At 37.7% G+C, this 26,901-nt stretch overlaps 1 protein-coding gene across 3 annotated transcripts; it reads right to left on the bottom strand.

Moving 5' to 3' along the window:
* Positions 1-5,805: 5,805 nt before the first annotated feature.
* On the bottom strand, positions 5,806-25,099 carry LOC143845659 (protein DEFECTIVE IN MERISTEM SILENCING 3-like). Of its 3 annotated transcripts, none has more exons than XM_077354052.1 (10): positions 24,894-25,099; positions 22,757-22,888; positions 22,520-22,634; positions 21,603-21,834; positions 21,278-21,469; positions 20,355-20,675; positions 11,655-11,880; positions 7,528-7,570; positions 7,091-7,173; positions 5,806-6,122 (listed from the first exon to the last, which is right to left on the bottom strand). In XM_077354052.1, exons 2-8 carry the CDS (start codon positions 22,820-22,822, stop codon positions 7,556-7,558), a joined length of 1,167 nt encoding a protein of 388 aa, XP_077210167.1. In that variant the 5' UTR covers positions 22,823-22,888; positions 24,894-25,099; the 3' UTR covers positions 5,806-6,122; positions 7,091-7,173; positions 7,528-7,555. The 3 variants fall into 3 exon arrangements, with proteins under 3 accessions (XP_077210167.1, XP_077210168.1, XP_077210169.1); XM_077354053.1 differs by lacking the exon at positions 24,894-25,099 and adding an exon at positions 24,733-24,846; XM_077354054.1 differs by lacking the exon at positions 7,528-7,570.
* Positions 25,100-26,901: the final 1,802 nt, after the last annotated feature.

Genomic DNA, 26,901 nt, shown 5'->3' with positions numbered 1-26,901 from the left:
ATAAGTGGTTTATATATGTTTATCAGTAGTTTAGAGTTTTTACAACTGGTTTATATAAGGTAAACAGTGGTTTATATAGGCCTATCAGTGGTTTATACTGTTTATAAGTGGTTTATGTAGGCTTATTAGTGGTTTAGAGTGTTTATACATGGTTTATACAGGGTAAGAAGTAGTTTATAGTGTTTATAAGTGGTTTATATAGGTTTATCAGTGGTTTAGAGTTTTTACAACTGGTTTATATAAGGTAAACAGTGGTTTATATAGGCCTATCAGTGGTTTATACTGTTTATAAGTGGTTTATGTAGGCTTATCAGTGGTTTAGAGTGTTTATACATGGTTTATACAGGGTAAGAAGTAGTTTATAATGTTTATAAGTGGTTTATATAGGTTTATCAGTGGTTTAGAGTTTTTACAACTGGTTTATATAAGGTAAACAGTGGTTTATATAGGCCTATCAGTGGTTTAGACTGTTTATAGGTGGTTTATGTAGGCTTATCAGTGGTTTAGAGTGTTTATACATGGTTTATACAGGGTAGGAAGTAGTTTATAGTGTTTATAAGTGGTTTATATAGGTTTATCAGTGGTTTAGAGTTTTTACAACTGGTTTATATAAGGTAAACAGTGGTTTCTATAAGCATATCAGTGGTTTAGACTGTTTATAAATGGTTTATGTAGGCTTATCAGTGGTTTAGAGTGTTTATACATGGTTTATACATGGTAAGAAGTAGTTTATACTGTTTATAAGTTGTTTATATAGGTTTATCAGTGGTTTAGAGTTTTTACAACTGGTTTATATAGGGTAAACAGTGGTTTATATAAGCCTATCAGTGGTTTAGACTGTTTATAAGTGGTTTATGTAGGCTTATCAGTGGTTTAGATTGTTTATACATGGTTTATACATGGTAAGAAGTGGTTTATATAGACTTACCAGTGGTTTTAGAGTGGCTTATCAGTGGTTTATAGTGTTTATAAGTGGTTTATATAACCCTATCAGTGGTTTAGAGTGTTTATAAGTAGTTTATATAGAGTTGGGTATCCAGGATCGCACGAGGGAAAAATGCAGGATTTCGTCTTGTGATCCGTGACGTCGGCATGTGCAAAAAGCACAGAGCAGCAGAGGAGTAGCAAAACATGTCTGACTGTCGCCTGGATCGATAAAATCTCGTCCGACATGGACTCTGCCCTAATAACCTTCGCAATCTCAGCGAATCTTGCCGTTGGACTGCCAAACCTCCAACTTTCGACCTCTTCTATCGAATGCCAGTCTATCCTTATTCTATCCCCTTTAAGGCTTAGACCTAATGCTAATGCTAATGCTACATCCTTAACCTCAAAGGGGACTACGATGCCGCCTACTCTAAATGCCCTGGACTTGGGTATCCAGGATCGCACGAGAGTGGTCAAAATTGTCTTGTGCAATTTTACACCTTCTAGGTTAAGCAAGCCTCCAAATGGGCTTCTACTTAGGATACCAGTATGTACATTCCTCAACTGCAGGGACTGGAAGAAGTCGTAAAACTTGGAGGGGCAGCATCTTGACGTAACATAAGATGGCTGGAAAATAAAGCATTATTAGATATATAGCACATTAATAGAAATACAACACTTAAAAGAATAACAGGAGGCATTACCATGATTTTACGAGATGATTACTAGCAAAAGATGAATATGAATCCAAATAATCAGATGTGGACCTGTTCAAACACAATGTGAGGAAACAAATTAACAAATATCCATTTAATTTCTTAGAAGCCTATTAGGGTGTTGAGCAAATCTCTAAGGAGAATTAAACCCCTAATTTATCTATTAAACCACTGTTAACATGAAAAATTAGGGGTTTAAACACCTGATTGCTCGCAAACTCAAACCCAATATACCACTGAAAAGTCTATTCTATTTTTTAATAGCCTAGTAGGGTGCTGACCAAATCACTACGGAGAATAAACCCCTAATTTATCAATTAAATCACTGTTAACATAAAAAAGTAAGGGTTTAAACAACTGATTTGTAACAAATTCAGCCCCTATAAAGCAATGACATGTCCATTCATTTTATTACAAGCCTATTAGGGTGTTGAGCAAATCACTATGGAGAATAAACGCGTCATTTCTCAATTAAACCACTAATTTCTCCTAAATTAGGTTTTTAAACCACCAATAGTTAGTTCAAACACCTTATTTATCAATTAAACGACTGATTTCTCACAAATTAGGTGTTTCAACAAATAATTTCTCAAAAATTAGGAGTTTAAACCACCGATTTCTCATAAATTAGGTGTTTAAACCACTGCTTTCTAACAAATTAGGGGATTATAACCATCAATAGTTACTTCAAATCCCTCATTTATCAATTAAATCACTGAGATTGGTTTAAACCACTGATTTTTCATAACCCTAACTGACAAAACGACTAAATCACTGACTTATCAAAACCCTAAATGACAAAACCACATAGAGACTGAAAGGGAGAGAGTGACAGTGAGAGAGATGGGTTACCAACCTGTGAGATTTGCCGCTGAGATTTGCCGCTCAGATTTACCTAGAGAGAGATACAGAGAGGCCGAGAGAGAGAGAGAGAGAGAGAGAGAGAGAGAGAGAGAGACTTGCCGGAATTTCTCCGCCGACGCTCGTATTTGCAGCGAGAGAGAGAGAGAGAGAGAGAGAGAGAGAGAGAGAGAGAGAGTAAACAGTGGAAAGTAAAAAGTAAAAAAAAAATCAAGAGAGTAAAAACAGAGGGAGAGAAAGAGAGTAAAGTTAAAACCGTGTTTTTTAACTAAGGGTATTTTCGTCCCATGGTCATCCAAACCAGTCAACATCACTTCTGTTTTGTGATTTAGAAAACACCCCTTTTGAAATGTCATTCTCAGTAGAAACCACTTCTATTTGGTCATTTTCCCTTACCACTTCTATTTGGTCATTTTCCCTTCTTTTTTCTTTTCCCACCAGTATTACGTACTAGGGCAATGTTTGGGAACTAACGCTGGAAATGGTTCGGGTCCAAACCGAAAACCAAATCGAACCGTCCTATTTGGTTCGGTTCGGCTCTAAAATATGTGATTCGGTTCTGATTTCAAAATTTTGAAACTGTAGGCTTTCAGTTCGGTTTTGGGTTTGGAGTCCTGGACCTAGAACTGAACCGAACCGAGCCAAAGATTTTGAAAGATCATGAGAGAACACTTTTATCTTAAAGATCGTAAACTTCATCTGATGTAATTTTAGATTGGGCGGTGATATTTTCACTCCCCTGCACTACACATCCGCTCCGTGCAGGGGGAGTGAAAATATCATCCCCCTTTTAGATTTCCTATTTTGCTGTTGGTTGTTTTGATTGTTATATCATTCAGCAAAACAGAATAATAATAAAAAAAAGTTGGGTAAACCCGATCAAGATCGTTCGATCCGGTTCTATGGTTCGGTTCTAGGGAAACCCCCTAACCGAACCAACCCTAACCATGTCCACCATTGAAAAACCATGAAAAATGATTATGTGCAGTATTTGGAGGCGATAATAAAGAGATGAGAGGGAGTTAGTAGCTATAGCATCAAAGACCCCAAAAAACCAGTGATTCTATTCATGCCCCCCCCCCCCCCGTCTACCGAATAGGTAAATACATAATCCCCTTCATTTTGGGAAATGATAAATTCACCCCTTTTCTTTACATGGGACAGCCAGCTGTCATGGATACAGTAGATCTTGCTCTCCCGTACAAAAGGCGTATGTATTATTTTCTGTTTCGATTGGGTCATAGTTAGTTCTTCATAGAAAAAGAAACGAGGTCTTAAAACGGGGGAAAAGGCTAAGCTTGGGAATAGGAGAAAAATTAGAGCAAAAGAGGGGTTTCTCTTTAGCTCTGGGATTTCTTTTTTCTTTTTTAAGGGAAAAATATAGTTACACCCCCTCAACTACATTTTCAACTCTAATCCTGACTTTTAAAAGTCGCCAACCACACCGCCTGAGGTTCAATTTGTATAAGGTAGACCCCCCTTTTGGAACATTATCAATGCTAATGAAGACCAAATACACCATTCCAAACGCTATACCTGAATCCAAACACTACCAAAAACACAATGGGCTCATATTGTTTAGATGATCCAAAGTGTTCATTTGATGGCTCGCCATAGATAGGGTGTGCCCAAAAAATCAGCTCCATAACATCATCCGAACCCTTCGATCTGTAGACGAACTGTCACTGAAGGGGTCTACCTTATACAAATTGAAACTTCAGGAGGTGTAGTTGGCGACTTTTCAAAATAAGGATTATAATTGAAATGTAAGAAAATTGAGGGGGTGTAATTTTAACATCATGTTTAAGGGGGGTTTCCTTGTTCTCGGTGTAGAAATTCAAAGATTATTTTGTGGCTACATGGAAGATTGAAGAGAAGGGTTTTTCAGTGGATTCTATCGGTGTGTGGATATAAAATTTACCATTCTAGTTCTAAATAGTGGAGCTGTGTTGCCTTATCCGTGGTGTAGTCCATTGTGGTAAACCATGTATATTCTTACTATTGTAGCTGCTAATGTTTATTTTCTCATGCTCCCCTTGTTGTGGTTGTGATAATTTGGCTTATATATTTTTCTCCATTCTATTTGTGCAAGATCTTGTAATTAATATGTGTGTTCATCGACGGTAGATGGTGGATTGATCGATGTTATTGGTGATGGGCTTTGGCTACAGCACCCACTCTCTCAAGTCTCTGCATCCCATTCCCATCTCTCACAACTGGCCCCACATATATTCCATGGAATATTTTTTCATGGTGGCCAAGCATGGCCTAATCGTTGCAAGTGCGGATTCGACTTTGAAGCTTACCAAAGCTTCAAAAAGTTGTGTTCTTTTGTGGCTAATTTTAAGGTAGAAGTAGGTACAGTAAGAACCGTGAGCTACTGAGCTCGAGGGCTCTCATACATCTAAAATAAAATAAAAATATATCACTTTTTCAAATATTTCCTTGCATGAAGCAAAAATGTTGAGAAACGAGTTGGTCAGTTGCCGAACAACATCTTTCTAGATTTTCCATTCTACTTGAAATACCCCACTTCGTTATTACGTTTTGTGCAAAGGAGTATTTTTGTCAAAAGAGTAAGAAACTGGAGGAGAGCATAATTCGAGGTAAGAAATCGGCGTAGAACATGATCTTGGTCTTGATCTCCTTAAACCCAATGTTTCATATCTTTGTTCCTACCTCAAGCTTCTACAACCTCGTCTCTGTACTTTCTACAACCTTACTGTTGGGTGTTGGGTTTTGTTCCTCACCTTACTGCTCTGCTTCTTCTTTTAAGAAAAAGGGAGTGCTCATGACTAGTTTGGCTGCATAGTAAACATATTTTTCATGGAAAATGATATTTATGTTAAACAACCAGTTACTCCTCAAGCTTAAGCTGTTTCATATCTAGTGTCAGACGATTATTGCTAATTTATAATTTTCATTGCACCTCAAGTCAATGATTGGTTCCATGGTCATGTAGATTGGACTCTAGATTGGTTCCTTGCACCTCGAGTAAATTTAATCAGTCAGGCCGGTGAAAGTTCGGTCTACCGATACAATACATGCATTAGATTTTGGCTACTGATATTTGGCACTAACTTGTTTTGATAATCGCACTAACTCATCATGTATTTTATTATTTGAACAACTTTCAGGTTATTACGGTTCCTAAACAGAACTCAAAAGCAAGTTGATAAAGAAAAGACAAGCTGAGTTCGTGTAATTATCAAAACATGGTAGTGCCTATATCAGTAGCCTATATTTTCCATCGGTTCTAGAGGTTAAGACTTTCCACATATTTAGATCCACAACAAGTGGATTGGCCTAAATGTCAATGTATAAATGGTTTTATAATAAAAGGTTGAGAACAAAGGGAGCAAATTGAAAGAGAAAAAAGAAAAGATACAGTGATTGTTAATTTCTAGGGGGAAAAGTACTACTTAACATCTGTTTAACACTAGTGGTTAACCACAAACACAATCCAATGTGTGTTTTGGCCAACACATTTTTACTTAAATAGTGTTGCAGTAAACAAAGGCGTAACATGAGGTTCATCAAATGCTCTAACCAGATATATATTCTTGGCAAGTAGGGCTGTAGTCCCTCACCCTTCAAGCATCCTTGCAATCTGTGAACCTGTTTTAATGACACAAAACATGGCTTCTGCATCTTAGGCCACAGCAATGAAACTCGCTAACAAATTTCATGGTTAAGGGAAACTGCACCCCATAAACATGGTTTTTCGTGTGTTAGTAGGACCCATAAATTCATGACTCTTGAACTAGGTCCGATTGGTGGCACCAAAAATTGGGAAAATCAAAGTAAAATGACATGTTTTCCTTTTCATAGCATTGCTTGGTTGCCATTTATTATTCACACGGCAGTCCTTGTCCGTTGTAAATTTTTCACAGGTTTTGCTGAAGGGCATTGGAAAAGAATTTTACAACCATTTTACACATGTTTTCATACTCTTGCACAGGTTTTGAGATTTCTTTATCAAAACATGTGTAAAATTTCTTTTCCAACACCTTAATGAGTAGCAAAACCCAATTTTCAAATGCAAACTCCTTCTTTCTTACACAGGTTTTGAGATTTCTTTATCAAAACATGTGTAGAGTTTCTTTTCCAATGCACCTTAACGAGTAGCAAAACCCAATTTTCAAACGCAAACTTCTTTTTACTGTTTGACTTTCCTCTCAAATGTGGAGGAAAAGGAAAGTAAAGAAATGGGAATCTGTTTTCCTCCTGTATTATGTACATCCAAACGGACTCTCACTTAATATAGAGACAGAAGGAAAGGGATATAAACTCCCATTTCATTCGCTTTTCTTCTGAATCAAGAGGAAAGTGAAACAGTACAAAATGGCTTGCATTTGGAAAATTTACAGCCGACAAGGACTGCCGTGTGAATAATAAATGGCAACCAAACAATGCTCGGAAATGAAAAATGTGTCCTTTTACTTTGATTTCCCCACACTTTGGTGCATCCAAACAGACCCTAAGTTATAACTGGATTTCCAATCCAGAATTCCTTGAGGCATTTGTGCAATTCTAGTTGATCTCTCTTGATGAGTTCTAGTTGAGCTTATTCTAGTTGAGCTTACCCAATTGCCTTTAGCTCTGGAGAACTAGGCATATATCAACAGTTCATCATGGGATGCATTTATCTTCCAGCCTAGACTTGGTTCTGTCCATTGCAACAAATTCAAATGTCAAAATTAGGTTTCCAAATTTTTTAATGAATATGTGTAATAATTAATAAACAAATGCTAAGGAAGTAGGAAAACTATTGATCAAAATACGAATCATGGCCCAGTGATACAAATAGCGGGTGGGTGAGGGATTGGGACCCTCGATCTTATGAATGTATAGGAATGTTCAATCCCACAGTGAAGAAAAATCAAGACCGGCCAACAAGAATGACCAATTTGTTCTTTTTTTAGGCCTAAAATGCTTTTTCTTAATCAAGGGGTTAGGATCATCCGTGCCAGGTGGGTGCATGGGTGTTAAGAGGGGGGGGGGGGGGGGGGGGGGTACAAACCTATGATTCGCAGGTTGATTTCCGGGACTTAGCGTAATGTGTTCTGATTCAATAAAAACAGCAACATGTAAATAAGATTAAACATCACATAAGATGCATTTACAGCTAGGGTTTCACAGGAAATCATAACCGTGTTCATCCAAATTTTTTTTTTTTTTAAACGCAAACCATGTGCATCCATGATCCATCTATCGAACAGTAATTAACTCAATACATGCAAGTTCCAGACATCAAATCTATAATCTATAACAAAACAGGTAGCTATTGGAAGCGTAACATATCTCAATTAAGTCATTCAAAAATAAAAAGATCTCAAATAATCTATGATAAAAAATAAAAAAAACTATGAAATAATCCTATTCATGGCTCAAATAATACCTACGGGCAGCTAAGGTGTGGCAATCGACAATAGGGTCAGGGCAAGGTGATGAGGAAAGGAATAGGATCAGGGAAAGCTTAGGTAAGAGAATCTAAAAACAAGATAGAAAAGGTTCAAGGCGTAGAGAACATGAGGTAGGGTGCTGAAAAAAAGGGATTGTGATCTGTACATGGGGAGTGATGTGACAGTCCCCGTGTCTTGGTCGTCCGCAGTAGGTAATGTCCGAGAGGAGAAAGAGAGAAAGCTAGGATATGAGTGAGACAAGGGGCTGATATCTGCCGCATGAGAAAGAGGAAAGAATAGAGGGGAAAATAAGGGAGTCGGCTTACATTCTTAGTCGAGTCGGGGGAGCATGTAAGAGAGGATAGAGGGGCTGGCTACACAAAGCCGAGGAGGAGGGAGGGAGGGAGGGATGGGAGAAGGAAGAAGTCCAGAGCGAGCACTCTTCTTTTCATTTTCCAAATTTGGGGTTTAGAGAGTAGTGTTAGATTTTTATATGGAGAAGTGGTGGGCCCAACGTGCTGGCCAATAGAATAAAAATAGAAGAAACAAGAGGGGTTAAGTGAAATTAAGTGGTGGGACATAGGGCTGGCCTATATGATGTAAGAGTGAGTTTTAAAAGGTTTTAAGTGGATTTTAAAGAGTTTAAGTCGTGGGCCATGAGAGTAACCAATGAGCTTAGGTTTCAAGTAAATTGAGTTGGGAAATTTTTAGTGGTGGACCATGGTAGAGAAGTGATAGGGTTATAAAGATCTTTAAGAGGGTTTGGTCTTGGGTTTTAAGGTAGTGGGCCTTAGGTAACAAGCAACTAAAGTGGGTTATAGGTTGATGTGACCATCTCCTACATCTAGGACCATTAAACATGCAATATAAGTCCACATAGATCCTAAATAAAATAATCTAGGAGCATTAAACATGCAATATGAGTCCACATAAAGCCTAAATAAATAAAAAATAAAATAGTCCTAGTACTAAATTAGTGTTCTTTTCGCTACCGTGCCTACCAACCGCCCATGCTTCAAAAGAAGGCATTTTGCTTGAACGCGGGCGTTAGCACCTTCTTTTGAAGCTGGGTCTGTTTTCTTATTATATTAGATACGCGATTCCTCGTTGGCTAAGGGGAATTCTCCTCACAGAGCAAGCTTTTATTCGCTCTTCCAATCGATCTAAATCAACTAGATCAGCTCTGCTGCTGTAGCTGCTAGGATACTACGATTGTCTGCTTCAGCTAACCACACGGTCTCCAGTGGCCCAAACACGGGGGGAGGGAATCACTCCCAATACTGTCTCATGGTAGCATACAAGATCAATGGCCCCAATCAGTATGCTGAGGTGTCCCATGTATGGTGGGATGGCAATAAGAAAAACTAAGCTTTGTTGGAGAAATAAGCTAGGAATTCCACAACTTAACAAAACTAAGCTTTGTTGCAGGAATAAGTTTGGATTTCCACAACTTATAGAAGGAAAGTCCTAAATGGTGTAGAACTACTTGGCAGGTTTACTTTAATCTAAAATATACCAAAACTCATACCCGTTCTACTATCATGTGGACAGAACTCCATAAATCTTAGACGGACATTCTCAATTACCATCCACAGCATTGAGAACCTACTATCCTTGAGGTGTGGAATGGAGGATGCAGCAATGCATTAGAAAACAGAATGGAAAGAATACAAAGAAATTTCCTTTGAGAAAGAAAAGTGGAAGGTAAAGACAAACATTTAGTCATGTGGGAAGTGATGTGTAAGCCAAAAAAATAGAAGTTGGGCATTGGAAGTTTTATCATGAAAAAACAAAAGGCCTTTTAGGCAAAGTTGCTTTGATGATTTTGGAAGGATAAATGGCTCTGATGATTTGGGAAGGATAGGGAGGCTCTTTGGAGGAATATAATTGCCAGCAATTATGAGGTGACGGTGGGGATGAGAAATCATAAGGTTAGGGAAGTGGTATGTAAGCGAAAAAAATGGAGGGTTAGGCACTGGAAATCTTATTATGAAAAAGCAAAGCCCTTCTAGGCAAGTGGCTTTGATGATTTTGGGAGGAGAGGGAGGCTCTTTGGAGGAAGATAAAAAAAAAAATTGCCAGCAAATGTGGGGAGGGCCGGAAGGGATCGAAAATCAATAGGTTAGGTAGAGGAAGAGGCTCGGGGGGCTTGGTTTGTCCAATAGTTTAGGAATTCAAACTAGGGATTATGTTGAGCGTAGGTAATGGGGAGAGCGAGGTTTTTGGGTACATATCAAGCTAGATCATGTCCATTAGCACTGAGCTTTTTCTGAGCCTCTTTAGGTTAATTAAACATAAAGATCCTAAAATTTCAAATTGCTATGAAAGAGGGAGAGGGTAGTTTGGGGCTCTTTCTTATATAGAAAAATTAAGAGTAATAATTTAGCAGCCTAATAAAATTACTTTGCACTCTAGAGGACTGCTTGTAACACAGCTATGCAAGGGCAAAAGGGTGCGGGCTCCGAAAAGTAGTTTGCGGTGAAGTCTTTCCTCGGCACCATTGTACCCAACGAAATGGAGGAAGATACAGTACGCTCCAGTGGCAACCAAGGTGCAACCTTTCACATATACAGCCACAATTAAAAAGATTAACGCACTGGATAGGATAAAGAGAAGGAAATTTTAGTTGGCGAACAGGTACATGATATGTAGAGAGGACGAAGAATCAGCTAATCACCTATTATTATATTGCAAAGGTTCAACAACTCTATGGGCACAAGTATAAAAATGGTTTGGAGTATCATGGGTGCACCCAAAATCAGTTAAAACTTAAAAGACACGTTGGAGGGTTGGCAATGGAAGCGCTTTGGAAGCACAGGCACAGTTATTTGGAAGATGAACCCTTGGCTATTTGGTGGTCTTTGGAAGGAAAGAAACAAGCATATAAATTAGGAAAAATTCAGTTAACTGAATGCAGTAATTTTAATAATTAACTTTTGCAACATGCACCCATATCGGCAAATATATATATATATATGAGGAAACTGTTGGTGAGCTTAAGCGCACCAAACTTATGGTGCGCTTAAGCTCCCCAATCACATGGGTCCCACATGTTATGTGGTGATCCAAACCATTCATTTGCAAGGCCTTATGATAGATAGGGGGTGTACCAAAAATCAGCTCCAAAGGATCATCCTAACCCCTCCATTTGTGGAGGACAAAAAATGGGCAGATTTGTGTCTGTCCATTTTTGTCCTTCACAAATGGAGGGGTTAGGATGATCCTATGGAGCTGATTTTTGGTACACCCCCCATCTATGTAAGGGACTTTCAAATGAATGCTTTGGATCATCCTAACAAAGTGGGCCCCATGTGATTGGGCGCTTAAGCTCACCATGCTTAAGCGCACCAACAGTTTCCTCTATATATATATATATATATATATATATATATATATATATGGCTGATACAAGGTCCATATCGGCTGTTATATCCGACACGGGTGCAATTTTTAAACATCTCCGATATTATATCATATCAGCCTCGACCAAAACAGACAGGTATCAGCCATATCGATGGATACGGTACCAATATTTTGAAACCATAATGGGGAGGCAGATTAGGCTTCTCATATTAAAGCTACTCATAGCATCATTCCCCAAGGAACAATTATGGAAATCAATATTTTGAATTTAAGAACTAACTGACAAAAAAACATCTAAGAAACAACTAATTTTAGTTGGTAAACAATTAAAATGGATAAGCTGTTATCCTTTCACAGGCAATATAAAACAGGTCTAAGGTACCTGAGGGACGTGTGATGAGGTCTCCTTGAGGAACCCCATGAACTCATCCTTTTTTAATTCAAAATTCTTTTTTGCATGCTGTAATAATGCTTCTTCTCTTTTCATATCTTCAACGATCATTTCTTTTTCCCAATTGATATGCCTCAGTTTCTCCTCAATTTCAGTGATGTCCACCGGTATGTTTGAGATTCCTGAGCTTACTGGAAATCTCACATCGATATCTTTGCTGAAATCAGATAAGAGTTCATGATCGGAGATGTAAAAACAAAGAGAAATCTAATCAGTAGGATTTTAAACAGGTTAGGCAATTAAGTTCACGAAAGCAATAGCCAAACTCATAATCATATTATAATGATAAAAGGACTTCAAAAATCGCGTTCAATGGCTCACTGGCGTCAATGTTTTTAAAATTGGAATCGAATCGTAAATTGTAATAGGGATCGAATCGTATCGTATCGTAAATCGTTAGATTCATATATATATATATATATATATGAGGAAATGGTTTGTGTTCAGCTGCACAGATAAGCTATCTGTGCATGGCTGCACAAACCATAGTGGGGGCCACATTTTTGGGGGGATCCAAAGCATTCATTTGGAATGCCCTTCCATGGATAGTGTGTGTACCAAAAATCAGCCCTATAGGATCATCCTAACCTAATCAAAGTTGGAGGGGGAAATGGACAGACACTGTTTCTGCCCATTTTTTCTATCCACAAATGGCTGGATTAGGATGATCCTAAAGGGCTGATTTTTGGTACACACCCTATCCATGGAAGGGCCTTCCAAATGAATGCTTTGGATCCCCCCAAAAATGTGGCCCCCCCATGGTTTGTGCAGCCATGCACAAATAGCTTATCTGTGCAGCTGCACACAAACCACTTCTATATATATATATATATATATATATATATATATATATAATCAAACACAAAGTAAAAAATAATAAAATTGGAGATTATTGATTTTTCATAGAAATCTATTAATTTAAATAGAACCTAACATGATTAGTTATTCAATATCATAATACAAATTGTTTTGTTAACAAACGTGTCACCTACTAATTATCTATTCCCCATCCAAACACATGCATATTAGATAATAATTGTAAAAATAATAAAATACACAAGATCATATCAATTCTCAAACTCTCAAATATCAAATGACAAATATCAATTATAAAAAACGAGCAAGTCGTCGATGTTGATCTCATTATACATCGTGCTTGACAAGTTAAAATTTGTTCGATTCATTCCCCTGTCTTCTTCCTTCTAACAAAAGTCCTATTTCTTTTATACACAACTTAAATAGGATAAATCGTAAGAATCATATGATTTAAATCCATCTTTCTTCCTTCTAACGAAAGTCCTATTTTCTTTTATGCCTCTAACTTTCTATTTCCGCTACATGTTCTTCTGGATTTGGTAATGGTGATCTGTATTGTGCTGCTGTAAATCCATCTTTTCTCCTGGACTTATATAAAAAAAATTATAGTGTTGATGAGTGCTCAAGGTATGTTTCCGTTGTTGTTTTAGATTATTTATGTTTTCCTTCTTTATTGCTAAATTAATGTTCTCGATATTTTCCTACTACATTTACTTTATGTGGACTAAATTTTTATTATTGTTTTTGACTTTTTTAGTTGTTGAATTAATTTTCTTGATGTATTACAGCCCTCCCCAAACCCCGCAATGGCGAGAGCCCCGTGCACTGGGACGCCCTTTTATGTTTTTTCTATTACACTTTCTTTTTTTACAGGTTAAATTTTTTATGTTAATAATTGATTTTTTTGTATGTTGCTTGGGTTTGGATTTGATTTGGAACTTCTTTCTTATAGGTTGCTCAAGGTACGTTCCCTTATCATTCTTGATTTGTTTCTCATTTTTTCTTTCTGTTGGTGATTTTTTCTTCTTTGAACTTCTTTCTTCTTTGGATTTCCATTAGCCGTAATAATGGTTTCTTTTTTGCCTCTAACTTTCTATTTCTGCTGCATGATCTTCTACTTTTGGTAATTGTGATCTGTATTGTGCTGCTGTAAATCCATCTTTTGTCCTGGACTTATATAAAAAAAATTTAGTGTTGATGAGTGCTCAAGGTATGTTTCCATTGTTGTTTTAGATTTATTTATGTTTTTCTTCTTTATTGCTAAATTAATGTTCTCGATGTTTTCCTACAACATTTACTTTGTGAGGATTAAATTTCTATTATTGTTTTTTTATTTCTTTTAGTTGTTGAATTAATTTTCTTGATGTTTTTCTATTACACTTTCTTTTACAGGTTAAATTTTTTATGTTAATAATTGATTTTTTGTACGTTGCTTTGGTTTGGATTTGATTTGGAACTTCTTTCATATAGGTTGATCAAGGTACGTGCCCTTATTATTGTTGATTTGTTTCTCATTTTCTGTTTCAGTTGGTGAATTTTTCTTCTTTGACTTTATGTTCGATTAATTTAACTTTATTTTTTGGTATATTGCTTCTTTCTCAATGCTTGCTCTATTTGGATTTAATATGTAAATTCCTCTTTTATAGTGTTTACGGGTGGTGAAAGGGTGATGAAAGTAAGTTGTTTTTCTGGATTTGTTTAAGTTTTGAATGTAAGTGCTTTTGAATCTCTGTCTTTAATTTCGTGCAGGTGTTTGTATTTTACAGAGTGGGTTGCTAAAATTCTAACTATATAATACGCGTGTGGGATCTTAAGATCGATAGTCTTTCTACTGGAAACAATGGATGAGAGAGAGAGAGAGAGATTAGTTCCATTGCCATTATTTTCCTTCCCAAAAACCATTTCTACTAGAAATTCAGTTAGTATATAATAAAGACATACCTAAAACGGTGAACCCACCATTTTACCCCTAATGTTTTGGTGTTGTAGACCCACATCTCCAACTTAACTCATGCATAGGGTAGGGCCCACGATTTTACATTTCATGCTGGGTTGAGATGGGGCCACTGTTTTATGTGGCGGTGCCTACCATTTCACACCCTTTTTTTTAAAAAAAAATTCAGCCAAAATTTCGGTAATTTAACATTTTTGTTGGGTCCACTTTGTATTGATTGCACAAGCTCCCCCTAATTGAAAGATGTAGGGAATTGAACTGGGTAGAACTCACCCCTAAAAGCTAGCCAACCATTTCACACCTTTGGTTGTGATAGGGTGGGCCCATCATCTTAACCCAAGCCCACACATGGGGTGGGTCCAACCATTTTACACCTCAAGTTACGATGGGGTGGGGCACACCATCTCTACTTACACCCATGCATTAGGTGGGTCCAACACTTTACCTCATGTTTTGATAGGGTGAGCTCACCATTTTATACCCATGCAATACATGGGCTTAAAATGGTACTCTCTCTCTCTCCCTCTCTCTCTCTCTCTATATATATATATATATATATATATATATATATATATATATATAATCATAAACAAAGTAAAAAATAATAAAATAGTCAATTATTGACTTTTCATACAGATCCATTAATTTAAATAGAACCTACCATGATTAGTTATTCAATATCATAATACAAATTGTTTTGTTAAATGTGTCACATGCTAATCATCTATTTCCCATCCAAACATATGCATATTAGATAATAACCTTAAAAATAATAAAATACACAAGATCATATCAATTCTCAAACTCTCAAATATCAAATGACAAATATCAATTATGAAAAACTAGTAAGTCATCGATTTTGATCTCATTATAGTTGTTTCCTTTGAATTAAGTACTGCACTCAAGCATATACCGTGCTTGACTAGTTAAAATTTGTTCCATTCGTTTGAACTCCCATGTCTTCTTCCTTCTAATGAAAGTCCTATTTTCTTTTATACACAACTTTTTTTTTGAAATGGTTCTTTTATACACAACTTAAATAGGATAAACTGTAAGAATCATATGATTTAAGATCAAATCGTAGGATTCAATTGAAAATCACAAGATTCATACAAACTAGGATTAAATCATGGGATTCAAATTGAAATCCATAAGATTTGATTGAATCATATGATTTGAATCGTAAATCGTAAGATTTTCAAAACAATGGCTGGTGGTATTCTCTGTAACAGTATGTATGACCAGGGCACTCATATTACTCATGATCATGGTTTCAAATTTCGGTTTCGGAATGCATTTCGGTCCTCACAGTAACCGAAATTTCGACCGGAATCCAACGAAATAAAAAAAAATACCTATTTATCACCTACGAAATTTCGGCGGAAATTACCCGAAATTTCAGGGAAATATTAAATGATTACCTAAAATCAAGATTTTTGCGTGAAATCCCTTAAATTTTGGGATAAACGAAATTTCGGAATTTCAGCTGAAATAAACGACCATTTTGTGTATATGCGATTTCAGTTTCGTTCTCGGCCGAAAATCGGAATTTCGGATTTCGGTCGAAATTTAAAACCAAGCTCATGATGCAGTTTTATATATATCCACCATTTTATATATATTCACCAGGCTAATCTAATTCAATTTAGTTAAATTTGAATGTGGAATTGCATTAATCATGGTATTAAGCCGAGTAATAAGCAAAATTATGAGATTCAAGTACCAAGAAAATAATTATTACCTGCATTTTATAATGTGCTACACGAATTTAAAATGTTAAAATTGTAGACTGGTCTTTTGACAACGGCCCCAGCTCGGCGATGAGCAGCTCCAGCCTTCGAACGTAAAGTATGAGCCGCCCCTGGCCCGCCCTTAGGAAAGGCCGACAGAAGCGGGTAGGGTGGGATGAGAGAGAGAGCGCTAGGGATGAGAGGCCCTCGACGGCAATTTCAAGTGTGTCTACGGCTTTTAATCGCAATAGTGAAGAATTGAGCATGGATACATCACCTATTTCCAAGTGTCTAGGTCTTTGATACCTAGACAAGAACAAAGAGGGATACCAACACGGGATGGAGATACGACCTGGCATATTCTGAAAGATACGACAGGGACATGGATTCATGATTTGGGTATCCCATACCATGAGATAGACACAAGACATGTATAAATAAAATAATAAAACTTGACTAGTTTAGCTTAGAAGATAGACTTAATAATAAATTAAAATCACATCTACAAGGCTCACAACTGAAAACTATAAATAAAAAGATGTGAGATTAACAAGAAAAAAACGTGATAGTTAATTCAAAGAGAGTGACAATTTTGAAACCAGATAGTTATTTTGAAAAACAGAAGTATCCATGAAGAATATGGTACAAGAATCAGTATTGTATTGTTTCAGACAGGGTACATTATGCATGTTGGTTCTGAAATCTGCCCCGGTTGGATGTGCCCTTGTTGTATTTCAATCCGTGCATGTTGGTCCTGTGCTCAGAGAACACACATTAGAGGTCCCGGAGTTTGGACTCCGGGAAGACCCTCTTCCCCTCCGACGCTCAATTCAGAAATTGGCAAGAAGCAGGAAATCTAAACAGCAAAGGACCAGAGTAACAATGCCTTAGTTCTCAAATGCGTACCTTTGAACGTGGGGGCCCTTTTATAGAGTATGAGTCCCAGGCATTTTAGAATACTTGCCTCTTTTGGAGTCTTTCCTTATTGGTCGACTTCCCTAAGGAATCGGTTTCCATGTTTATCTTGGAGATATTCGAGTTTCCTCATGGGACTCAGTTGCTTATTTGAACCTCTGAACTTTAGGAAAGTTGCCGTCCTAGGTTCGGTTGTTCCCCTAGAGCAGTTTCCTTTGATCTCGGGGTTGTTATTTATGGAGCATAGGAAAAATAACCTTCTTGCCCTCCTTATACAAGTGGCAACTTGAGAATCAAGGTTAGCCAGATGCCACTTGTCGGGCACTTATAGGATGGACGGATTTAACCCCTAACACTGCCTACAAAGCCATTTGGATATCATAGTTCTAGCTTCTAAGTATTATAGGTGGTCATAAAAAAGTGCAACCCACTTCTGATTTTAGATTAACCACATTATGGATCAAATGATTTGATGTTATTATGATAGGAGCACGGTTTTAAACTTTCGTAGACATGTATCGATTTCTGCCAACATGTGTTAACTTCAGTGGGGCCAAAGTTCAAAGTTTAATACCTTGTCTTGCACTCACATAACAAGAAAACCCATATATCCAGAAATACTAATACAATTCCATTAATAAGATGAGTAAGTTGAAAGTAATAGAAATAACATGATCATCAACTATCAAATCTTGTGAAATATCTGTGTGATGCGGGACCATCCAAGATGCCAAGGAGAATCAAGGAGTTAAGATGGGGCCCGTTGTTATTTTTTTTTATAAGCAGCCTTCCCTAGCTAACCAGCTGCACCATTTGTCGACCTTTTACATGAACGAAAGACGGATGACCCTCCACAATCCAATCTAAAATCTCTTCAATAAAGATAGCGAATCTCCACGGATAAGGATGGGCCTATTGTTAATGTTAAAAGAATTTATTTAGTTTTTCGAATGTTATTTAAGTTTTTATGTCGTATGAGGTACTAGAGTATTTTCCCATCAAAATCACTAATGTTCTTTGAGCTATTAGTGTTTTAAATAGGCCCCACACATGCAGTATGAAAATTTAATTGGGGAGACTCTTTGAACTCATTCGAGGATATTTTAGTCCAAAAGTGGTAAGATTTTACTTAGGGTTACCATTCAAAAAAAAAAAAAGATTTTACTTAGGGTTTTAGAAATTTCCAGTTCTCTTTCTTCTCTTACACACACATACATATACATATAGCCTCCTCATGGCACTTTTCTCTTATGCCATAGAATGAATAAAGATTTAAAGTTTTTTCTCTCTTAGTGACTGTGATGTCTCGTCTTCGGGGTACGATGCATAAAGTTCCCTTAGGGCAAAGTTTCAGGATTGCTCGTATATGATTCTAGCATAATCTTCTTCTATGGTTAGATACCAAGGAAAACTCTTAGTAGGATGCCTTGAGACAAGTATCTTGTTTCCTCATTACTTGCAATTAATATTTGTCCTATTTTCTCTCTTCTTTTCTTGCTTTCTTCTCCACAAAACATCTGCCCAGGAACCGGAAATATTCCTTTCTCTTGTCTAAAATCTCGTCTGAAACCTTAAACCTCAACCTTTCTTCTTGCTTATCAATCCCATCTCACCCTAAACCCCACGCCCAACTTATCTCGCCCAAAATCCTCAAACGTCTCTTTCCCAAATATTAAAACCTTACCATAACCTCACACCTACCATAACATACCTAAATCCGAGACCATTCCCGCCTACAAAATTCTTAGTTACTTGAGAAACCTTAATCTTAACTCAAATCTATCATGTGCCCCTTAATCTTCTTAAAACCCTTGCCTGCACCTTTTCGGCATATATTTGCACTCCTCCAAACCTACCGCAAATAGAAATGATTATCTAATCAAATCACATTTTTTAGGATCCAAAGCCCTGACTTTTACACATCCTTTTCACCTCTATTCACTACTACAATAGTCTACTCTTGTCAGTAATTCAGACCCCTACTGCCTGCAGAGCCTGCTTCATTAGCCCATATCCTATTCCTCACCCTAGTCAACTAAAACTTAACCCTAACCTTTGAAATATATTCCCTTCCATAGATCGTCTAACATTAAATTGGCATAAGAGATTGTTGGCCTAGGCAGGTTGCTGGACCCAGATCGGAGGTTGGCCGTGTGTTCTTAGGCCTTGTGCCAGCAATGTCTCCTGGTCTGGACTCTTAATAAAGATAATGACAGCACTTTTCCCACAAAGCAATTGCTTTGGGGATAGTTGGTAAGCGCCACGATCGGACAGAGATATGGTGAGTATATTCTGTTATGGAAGTGGGATTTCTATGAAATGAATCACGAAGAAGAATGTCGTCAACTCAAAGGAATAGACTGCATTTTTGTTTCGGCAGTAACATTGAACTTTTGTTTATGGAAAAGCTCAAAAAAAAAGAAGAAAGAAAGTGTGACTCTTTTCTATCTTGTTGGTGGGACTCCATCAAGAACATTTCCAGATAGGTGAGATGCTCTTCTAGTTGGGATTTACTTGAGTTAAGTTGGATTGACGATGAAAGACAATAGGATCTCTAAACAACAGATTGAACCATTGTTCAAGTATAATTGGAAGATTGATCAGATGTCACAACTCAACAGAGTTGAGTTCTTTCCAAGCAGGAGAGTATGATGGGGGAACCATCCAAGATGCCACAGAGAATCAAGGAGTTAAGAAGATAGGGCTCATCGCTAATGATAAAGAATTTTATTTAGTTTTTAAAGTGTTTTTTTAGTGGCTTTAGTCTTTTTAAGTCGCGTGCGCGCGGGGGGGGTGGGGGGGTTTATACTCATCTGAATCAAGGATTTTGGGCCATAAATGTCAAAAAGTAAAATTGAATCACGTGGTCTGACAGTTGACAGTTAATAGTTTGTAGGCATGTGATCCCTCTCAAATCAGTATTAGATATTCAATTTGGCAATTAGTATGGAAACATATTGTAGCTGCACCTCTACTACCATTACACATTCGTATTGTCCATCCAGCATTAACTGTTCATGCTCCAAGAGGATAATTGTGAACATGAATTGATAATCATAAGCAATGTTTGTCACGTAGAAAGAAAACAAATCTTCAATCATGATGAAATGATAGCAATACTTATGTTACAAGAGAAGCAGACAAGAGGCAGAACTGTTGAAAAGTTAATCACGAAAAAGATTCACAAGAAGTGGAGTGATGGAGCTCGCTGCTTACCTACTGCCAAGGAAAAACACACCAGCACTCTTCATAATTCCACCATCTAAAGAAATGGCACCATCACTTATGCATGGAATAGCGCGTTCCATGTCAGCTCTTGTGCTATATACTTGCAAGCGGGAAAAGAGATTATAAAATAGAGTTTCTCTGAGGCCATGCCCACTTGCTGTGACACAAGATAAGTACATATTTTCCACATTGATCATATTCACGGCAAAGCCTAGAAAGCCAGGTGGACGCTCCCCATTAGGCAATCTTGGGTTATGTAAGGCAAGCGATTTTTTTGGATCTCCGGCTACAAAGTCACCCGCGTATGGCCTGTGCAAGAACTACTTTCAGTAATTATTTTTTACAAAGCGGCACAAACAAAGACTGTATGAATGAAATGAATCTGTCTTGAGAATAAATGTATGCACAATCCATACAGACATTGTGAAACAACCAGTAGCTTTTAATCTTTTAATCTTTTATACTTTAACACTCCCGAATCCTGTAGAAAATTCTTTGGGGCGTAATCATGAAATTTTTCTAAAGGATTCATTTAGCCAACCCCACCTAGTTTGGGACAAAGGCTTTGTTGAGTTGAGTTGAGTATACTTTAAAACTCCCCTTCACGTGTTGCCCCTCTTTTTAGGGTTGGCCTACATGTGGCCCCTCTTTTGGGTTTGACCATTGCATATGGATTTTTGCTATCCGGGAGGTTTGAACTCAAGACCTTTGCTCTGATACCATGTGAAACAACCAGTAATTCAGTAATTCCAAAAGCTTAAGCTTTTGGAGAAGGCGTTATTTAATCTTTTATACTTTCATAGACATCAACCTTCAAGCATGTCCAAATTCCATACAAAGGAATTGCATTCAGAATGTTCTGCATGGATTATTCCATTAACGAAAAGTAAAAGGCTATGTACTATTCTTACCTTAAATCTTCAAGACAAATGACAAGAAATCTTCCATCCATGGGCCTTCCAATAGAAGGTCCAAGCCCATGAAGACCAGCATTCTTATCAATCTGGCCTTCTTTATCGTACATTTCAAGTGCTTGAACGCCTACATAGGACTTACATACGATGGCCATCATAGCTTCCAATCCCAAATATTCTGAGAAAAGCCTTGATAGAAATGTGACAAGGGAGCCAAGTATTAAGTGAAGTTAAATACAAATGTAATAACCATTTGCAATACATTTATGACAACCATGCAATTTTACTAGTGTGAAAAATGAAGATACAAGCTGAAATTAACCTGCTAAGATTATTATCTTCTACGCTGCCTAGTGTAGCTATTACACCCAAAACGTCCTTGGTTAACCGTGATCCCTGAGTGACATTACGGATTTTTAATTGACAGAATATGCCAGCTGCTGTTTTCTCCTGCCGTAATATCTGTTCAATGGCGTTCTGCTCAGTCTGTGCATGGTTAAGATTCTGACTTCGGACCTTGGATTCACTTGATGAATGGTAGTTTCCAAGTATACCTGAGTGAATGCTTATATTAGTTTCGAAAAGACACGGAGGCTGCACACCTAAGTCATTGATTTAATAAATAAAGCAGGAAAAATAGATGGTTCTACTGTTCCCCTAGTGAAGTCCATCTTTAGCCTTTTCTTTTGAAAGAAATTATTAAGATGCGAGGAAATCCATCTTTAGCCCTTTTTTTTTTGAAAGAAATTATTAAGACCCATTCAGTATAACTTAATTGCAGCTTCCCAAAATAAAAAGGAAAATCCCAATTTTCAAAACCTGTAAGCTAGGTAGCACCATATGTTTCACAGACCAAGCAGAAAGTCAAGGCTTCCACAGTTGAATTTCTGAATTTAGCTACCTCCATTGCCTTAGTTAAGTGTTAAAGTATAAAAGATTAAATAACGACTTCTCCAACAGCTTAAGCTTTTGGAGGAATTGGTTGTTTCACATGGTATCAGAGCAATTGACCTGTGTTCAAAACTCCTTGATATTTAAAAAATCCACATGTAATGGCCAACCCAAAAAGAGAGGCCACATGTGCCACGTGTAGGCCAACCCTAAAAAGAGGGGTCAAACGTGAGGGGGAGTGTTAAAGTATAAAAGATCAAATAACGCCTTCTCCAACAGCTTAAGATTTTTGAGGAATTGGTTGTTTCACAGTAAAAAAGTAGAGTGAAGAAAAGTATGATTGTAAACCTTGCATGTCAATAATGGAATCATTCAGGTCATTTATGTGTTCCTTAAGAAATGTCTGGTTGTCCTCGTGATGCTTGATTTTACATCCTAGCTTTTTTAAATCATCCTCAAGTTTCTGCAAGTAATAAAAGAGTGTGATATTAGCCTATTAGGTAGGGTAGACATCCAAACTTCAAATTGGTAATTATTACAAAAGAGTGACCCATTACTATCAGCGTAAGATAAGATAGGACCAACCTTGGAATAGCTTTTGATTCTTTCCTCCCCCCTATGCGTTTCATCATTCATCACATTCCTTGCCATTAAATCGGAGTTACTTTGATGTGCAGGTTCTGTAGTAGAGAACGCCGAATGAGTCACCACCGGAAGCTGAATACAAAGAGAAATCAGCATGCATATACCTATTTCATGCACATATTAAGCAGATTTATAATTAATCTCAGCCATACAAATTAATGTATACTATTGAATCTATGGAAATTTAGTCATAATTTTTTTAACAGTTGACACAGAAGGAAAAGGTCTCTTCACATGATTCTCGATAATGTTTTAACTCCACCACAATAAGCTAACAGATACCATAAAGCTTCTGAAAAAAATTCATTGAACTGTGTTAAAGTGGAAAAAAGATTAACCTGCTATGAATGGATGATTGAAATGACTTAAAAAGTGTTCTAACCCAAAAAAAAATTATTTTCTGTTTGAAACATTAAGAAGCGAGGAATGTGGAAACGTTGTCTATGTCTATATCCGTAGCAATATAAAATTAACACAAAAACAAGCGGCAGATGCAGGTAGAGTAGAAACCCAAATTAGGAGATGCAATGAAAGAACTCCCTAAGTGCCTATATAGAACTGTTGAGAACATGATACCCAATATCTACTACTATAAAAAATAAAAAAATAAAAAAATAAAAAATAAAATTGTCTACTACTATTGTCTTAACCCAATCTACTAACTTGACCTTTAACATATGTGTAGGGGGGTGTTGGGGGTTAAGAGACAAATATGGAATAGAGATAGGCGAAATTGAGTCTAAATTGAACAGTTCGAGGATGTAAGTTCACAACTCAAGTATGTCTCGGGCTAGGTATGAACCAATCTTAGCCAGAGCTTAACATGGGCGTTTCTGTTATTCGTTTCTCGCTTCTTGCCTCATCCACTTTTTATCTTTCCTTTCCAGCCCTAGGAAAGGCAGGTAGAAGCTATAACTCCATGTTGCGTGCCTAATTGGCCGTAACACAAATAAACAAAGAAAAAGATAGAAAAAGAGGGATAGAGAGGTTGATTCGAGGCAACCGGACCTCCTAACGGTTCAATTAGATAGGAAACCCTGACTCTCCTAAAACATAAGTTTCTTCTTTGACTACTAAATTCTCCAATTTCCATTGTAATACAACTAATTAAATACAAGCACAAAGGTTACACATCATCAATCCATTTCCCCACTTACAAGACGCATATCTAACAACTAACACCCACTAACCTAAACACATAGGCCATAACCATTGTTATTGGTCCCTGCCCCCTTATCGACCCGCGATCCAATTGCAAGACCCGAAACATAGTTCGTTTGCAACCCAAATCGCTAAAAAATGGCGTCCAGCAAGAGGGAAAGAGAGATGCATGTCAACATATGCTAAGAAAGAGAGAGAAAGATCATTCCCCAAATGTAAGAGCTATCTCACACGCATGCACGCACAAAGACATGAATACACACTCACACATTGCAAGAGAGACCCGAATAAGAGCTCAAAATTGACATGTGATCCCAAACAGTGAACCCACTAAACCTGCCCTATTGTACCGCATACCGGGCCACCAACGTTCCTCGTACCCATTCCCATACCTTGTACGATAACGAACCGCATTCCAGGCAACATTGGCCATCACCATGTAATAATTACATTCTAACTAACCCCATATACAACATAATAACACATGCACATAGCACTCCACAGTCCACATGACACAAAATCTATGTATCAGAAAGTAAGGGCATTCTTTTCACGGGACATTTCTAAGAAGAAATCACAAGGTGAGAAAAACATGCTATTATAACACGATCATCTCTCTCAAAATAGCATAACAAGAAACCCTCATTCTAAATACCATGGTGGTTGAGGCATTTCATCATACAGTTCATGGACACACAAACAAGAGAATAAAAAAGCTCAAAATTCAATCGGTTGCAGAAAGTTATAGAACCCACATTTCAGAGACGCATACGAGGGGGAGATTCAGATTCTATTGTGGAAATTACCGAAAAATTAAAAAAAAAACGACATGCAAAAACAAAACCCATGAATTTTTACGCTTATCCCTTCATTTCGAGAAATGAAAAAAATAAAAAATAAAGGAGTTGCAAAGAACCTTGGTTGAACAGGACACCAATCTCTCTCTCTCTCTCTCTCTCTCTCTCTCTCTCTCTCTTCTGTAGTTTTATAGTAGGGAGCGGGAACGAGGGTTTAGTGCGAGCTTATGGTCCGCGAGGTACCCATTGGGTGGTATACTGGGACCGGCTAATCTAATGCTGTTCAAGTGATTTAGGGGGCAAGAGAGAAATCTGCAGATTTTTTTCAGGCCCTTTAAACATGTCCCATACCTAGGCGGCCCCCACTCAGGATTTATAACATTATGCCATGCTTCCACGTCAGTCGACCTCGGCAGCCCACTCTGTAACGGCTTTCTCTAGCTTAGGAGTGCAAGATTCGCCCTGTCCGTCTTGAGCCCGAACAGGGTCAGGGCTGGATTTTCCAACCCCGAGGGCGGGTCAGGGTTCATTTTTTTTAAACCCTGACTCAGGTCGGGTCGGGTTCTGAGTTAATGCCTCGAGTACCCTGACCCGGCCCGACCCTAAGTTTTTTATTATAGAATTGAATCATCTGTGCATGTTTATTTTGCTAATGTTTTATATTATCTTGGATTGATGTTTCTTTAGATTATTATTATTAATTGTCATTGTCGTCCGTCATGTTGTTGAATTCATAATCTTATTTTGTTCCCTTTCTCTGTTTATTGATCATTTTGCTCTATATGATAAGTGGTTGCTTTATTTTTGGCACTCTTAACAGGTATTTGCACTAGGGTCAATTAGGGCCGGCCTGGCCAGGCCCTGCCCAATCAGGGCCAATCAGAGCGGGCTAGGGCCAGCACTGAGCCTTGTAAGGCGGGCAATGGGTTAGGGTTTTTCAGCCTTGACTCAGGGTCAGGGCTGAGATAATGGGATCCAGGGTTGGACTAGGGTTTTGAAAAACCGGACCCAACCCGACCCTGTTGCAGCCCTACTCTAGCTTTTTTTCCAAATAGCCCTTTCCACAAGTCACCCCTTCCGTGGCGGCCCACTCTTTGTGAACTTCGCTCTAGCGATTTTCACATTAGCTTTTACCAAGCAGCTCTTTCTACTTTTCTAGGTAGTCCTCTCCACAGATCACTCCTTCTATGACTCGAACACAGGACGGGACGGTCGCTCTGATACCAAATGTTAGGTACGTACCAATACACCAAAAGCTCCAAAGCTGGTGGAACGTGTTAGGCAAGGCCCTTTAAACCGGTCTCAAACCATGTTGTGTGCAACCTAGTTCCATACCTAGGCGGGCCCCCACTCAGGACCTTAACATCTCTCATTTCTATCACCTCTCCCATTGACCATAACCCATTGGATAACCTAATATACAAGGAGAAAAAAATTCACGGTAGCCAAATGTGCCCTAATGGTCTATCTATACAACCAAAAATGGCCTTTATTTGTAAATAAGATTACAAGAATTGTTAGATAAATGGGAAGCATTTTGATAAAAAGATGAATTCTTGCTGACAAAGAAAGTGAGTTTTAATTGTCAAAAAATGTTGCCTCAACTTAAGATGATCAAATACCTTCGTAAATTTTCAGAGTAAAAAATAGATCTAATCTAAGAGAAATTATATGGTGGCCGACCGTGAAATCACAAGGAAGAGAGAGAGAAAAGCTGCCACCTTGATTTTAGATCCAAAGAAAAGTAAAAAAAAAAAGGGGACTTTTGATGGATTTAAAATCAAGGGAGGGGGTGTTTTTTCTCTCTGACATTTACATGTAAAGGTCGGCCACCATATAAAATCTCCTAATCTAATATAGATAATCGGTCTTTTTACTGACAACAGTTGGCGGATCACCTTTCGCTAGACGGACTTTCCTCCGACGTTGTGTTGGCCGGGCAATAGACTCCAATCAGTATTTTTTCGTGTGTGATGGCCCTAGAGAGGCCATTGTCAATATGACATTTATATGGACATTTAACCCTTAATTAAACTAAGGTGTTTTAGTTATTAGCCATCATAATTTTTATTGCTCAACAACGGAGCCCTGTATTATAAGTGGGAATTTCATAGGGATCATCGCAGA

This window comes from Tasmannia lanceolata, unplaced genomic scaffold (genome assembly GCF_043159265.1).
Source record: "Tasmannia lanceolata isolate RefF3 unplaced genomic scaffold, GAP_Taslan_0.1 ptg000015l, whole genome shotgun sequence".
NCBI classification, from domain to species: Eukaryota; Viridiplantae; Streptophyta; class Magnoliopsida; order Canellales; family Winteraceae; genus Tasmannia; species Tasmannia lanceolata.
Note: the sequence above shows the minus strand (reverse complement) of the source record. Positions and strands in the feature narration are given on the sequence as shown.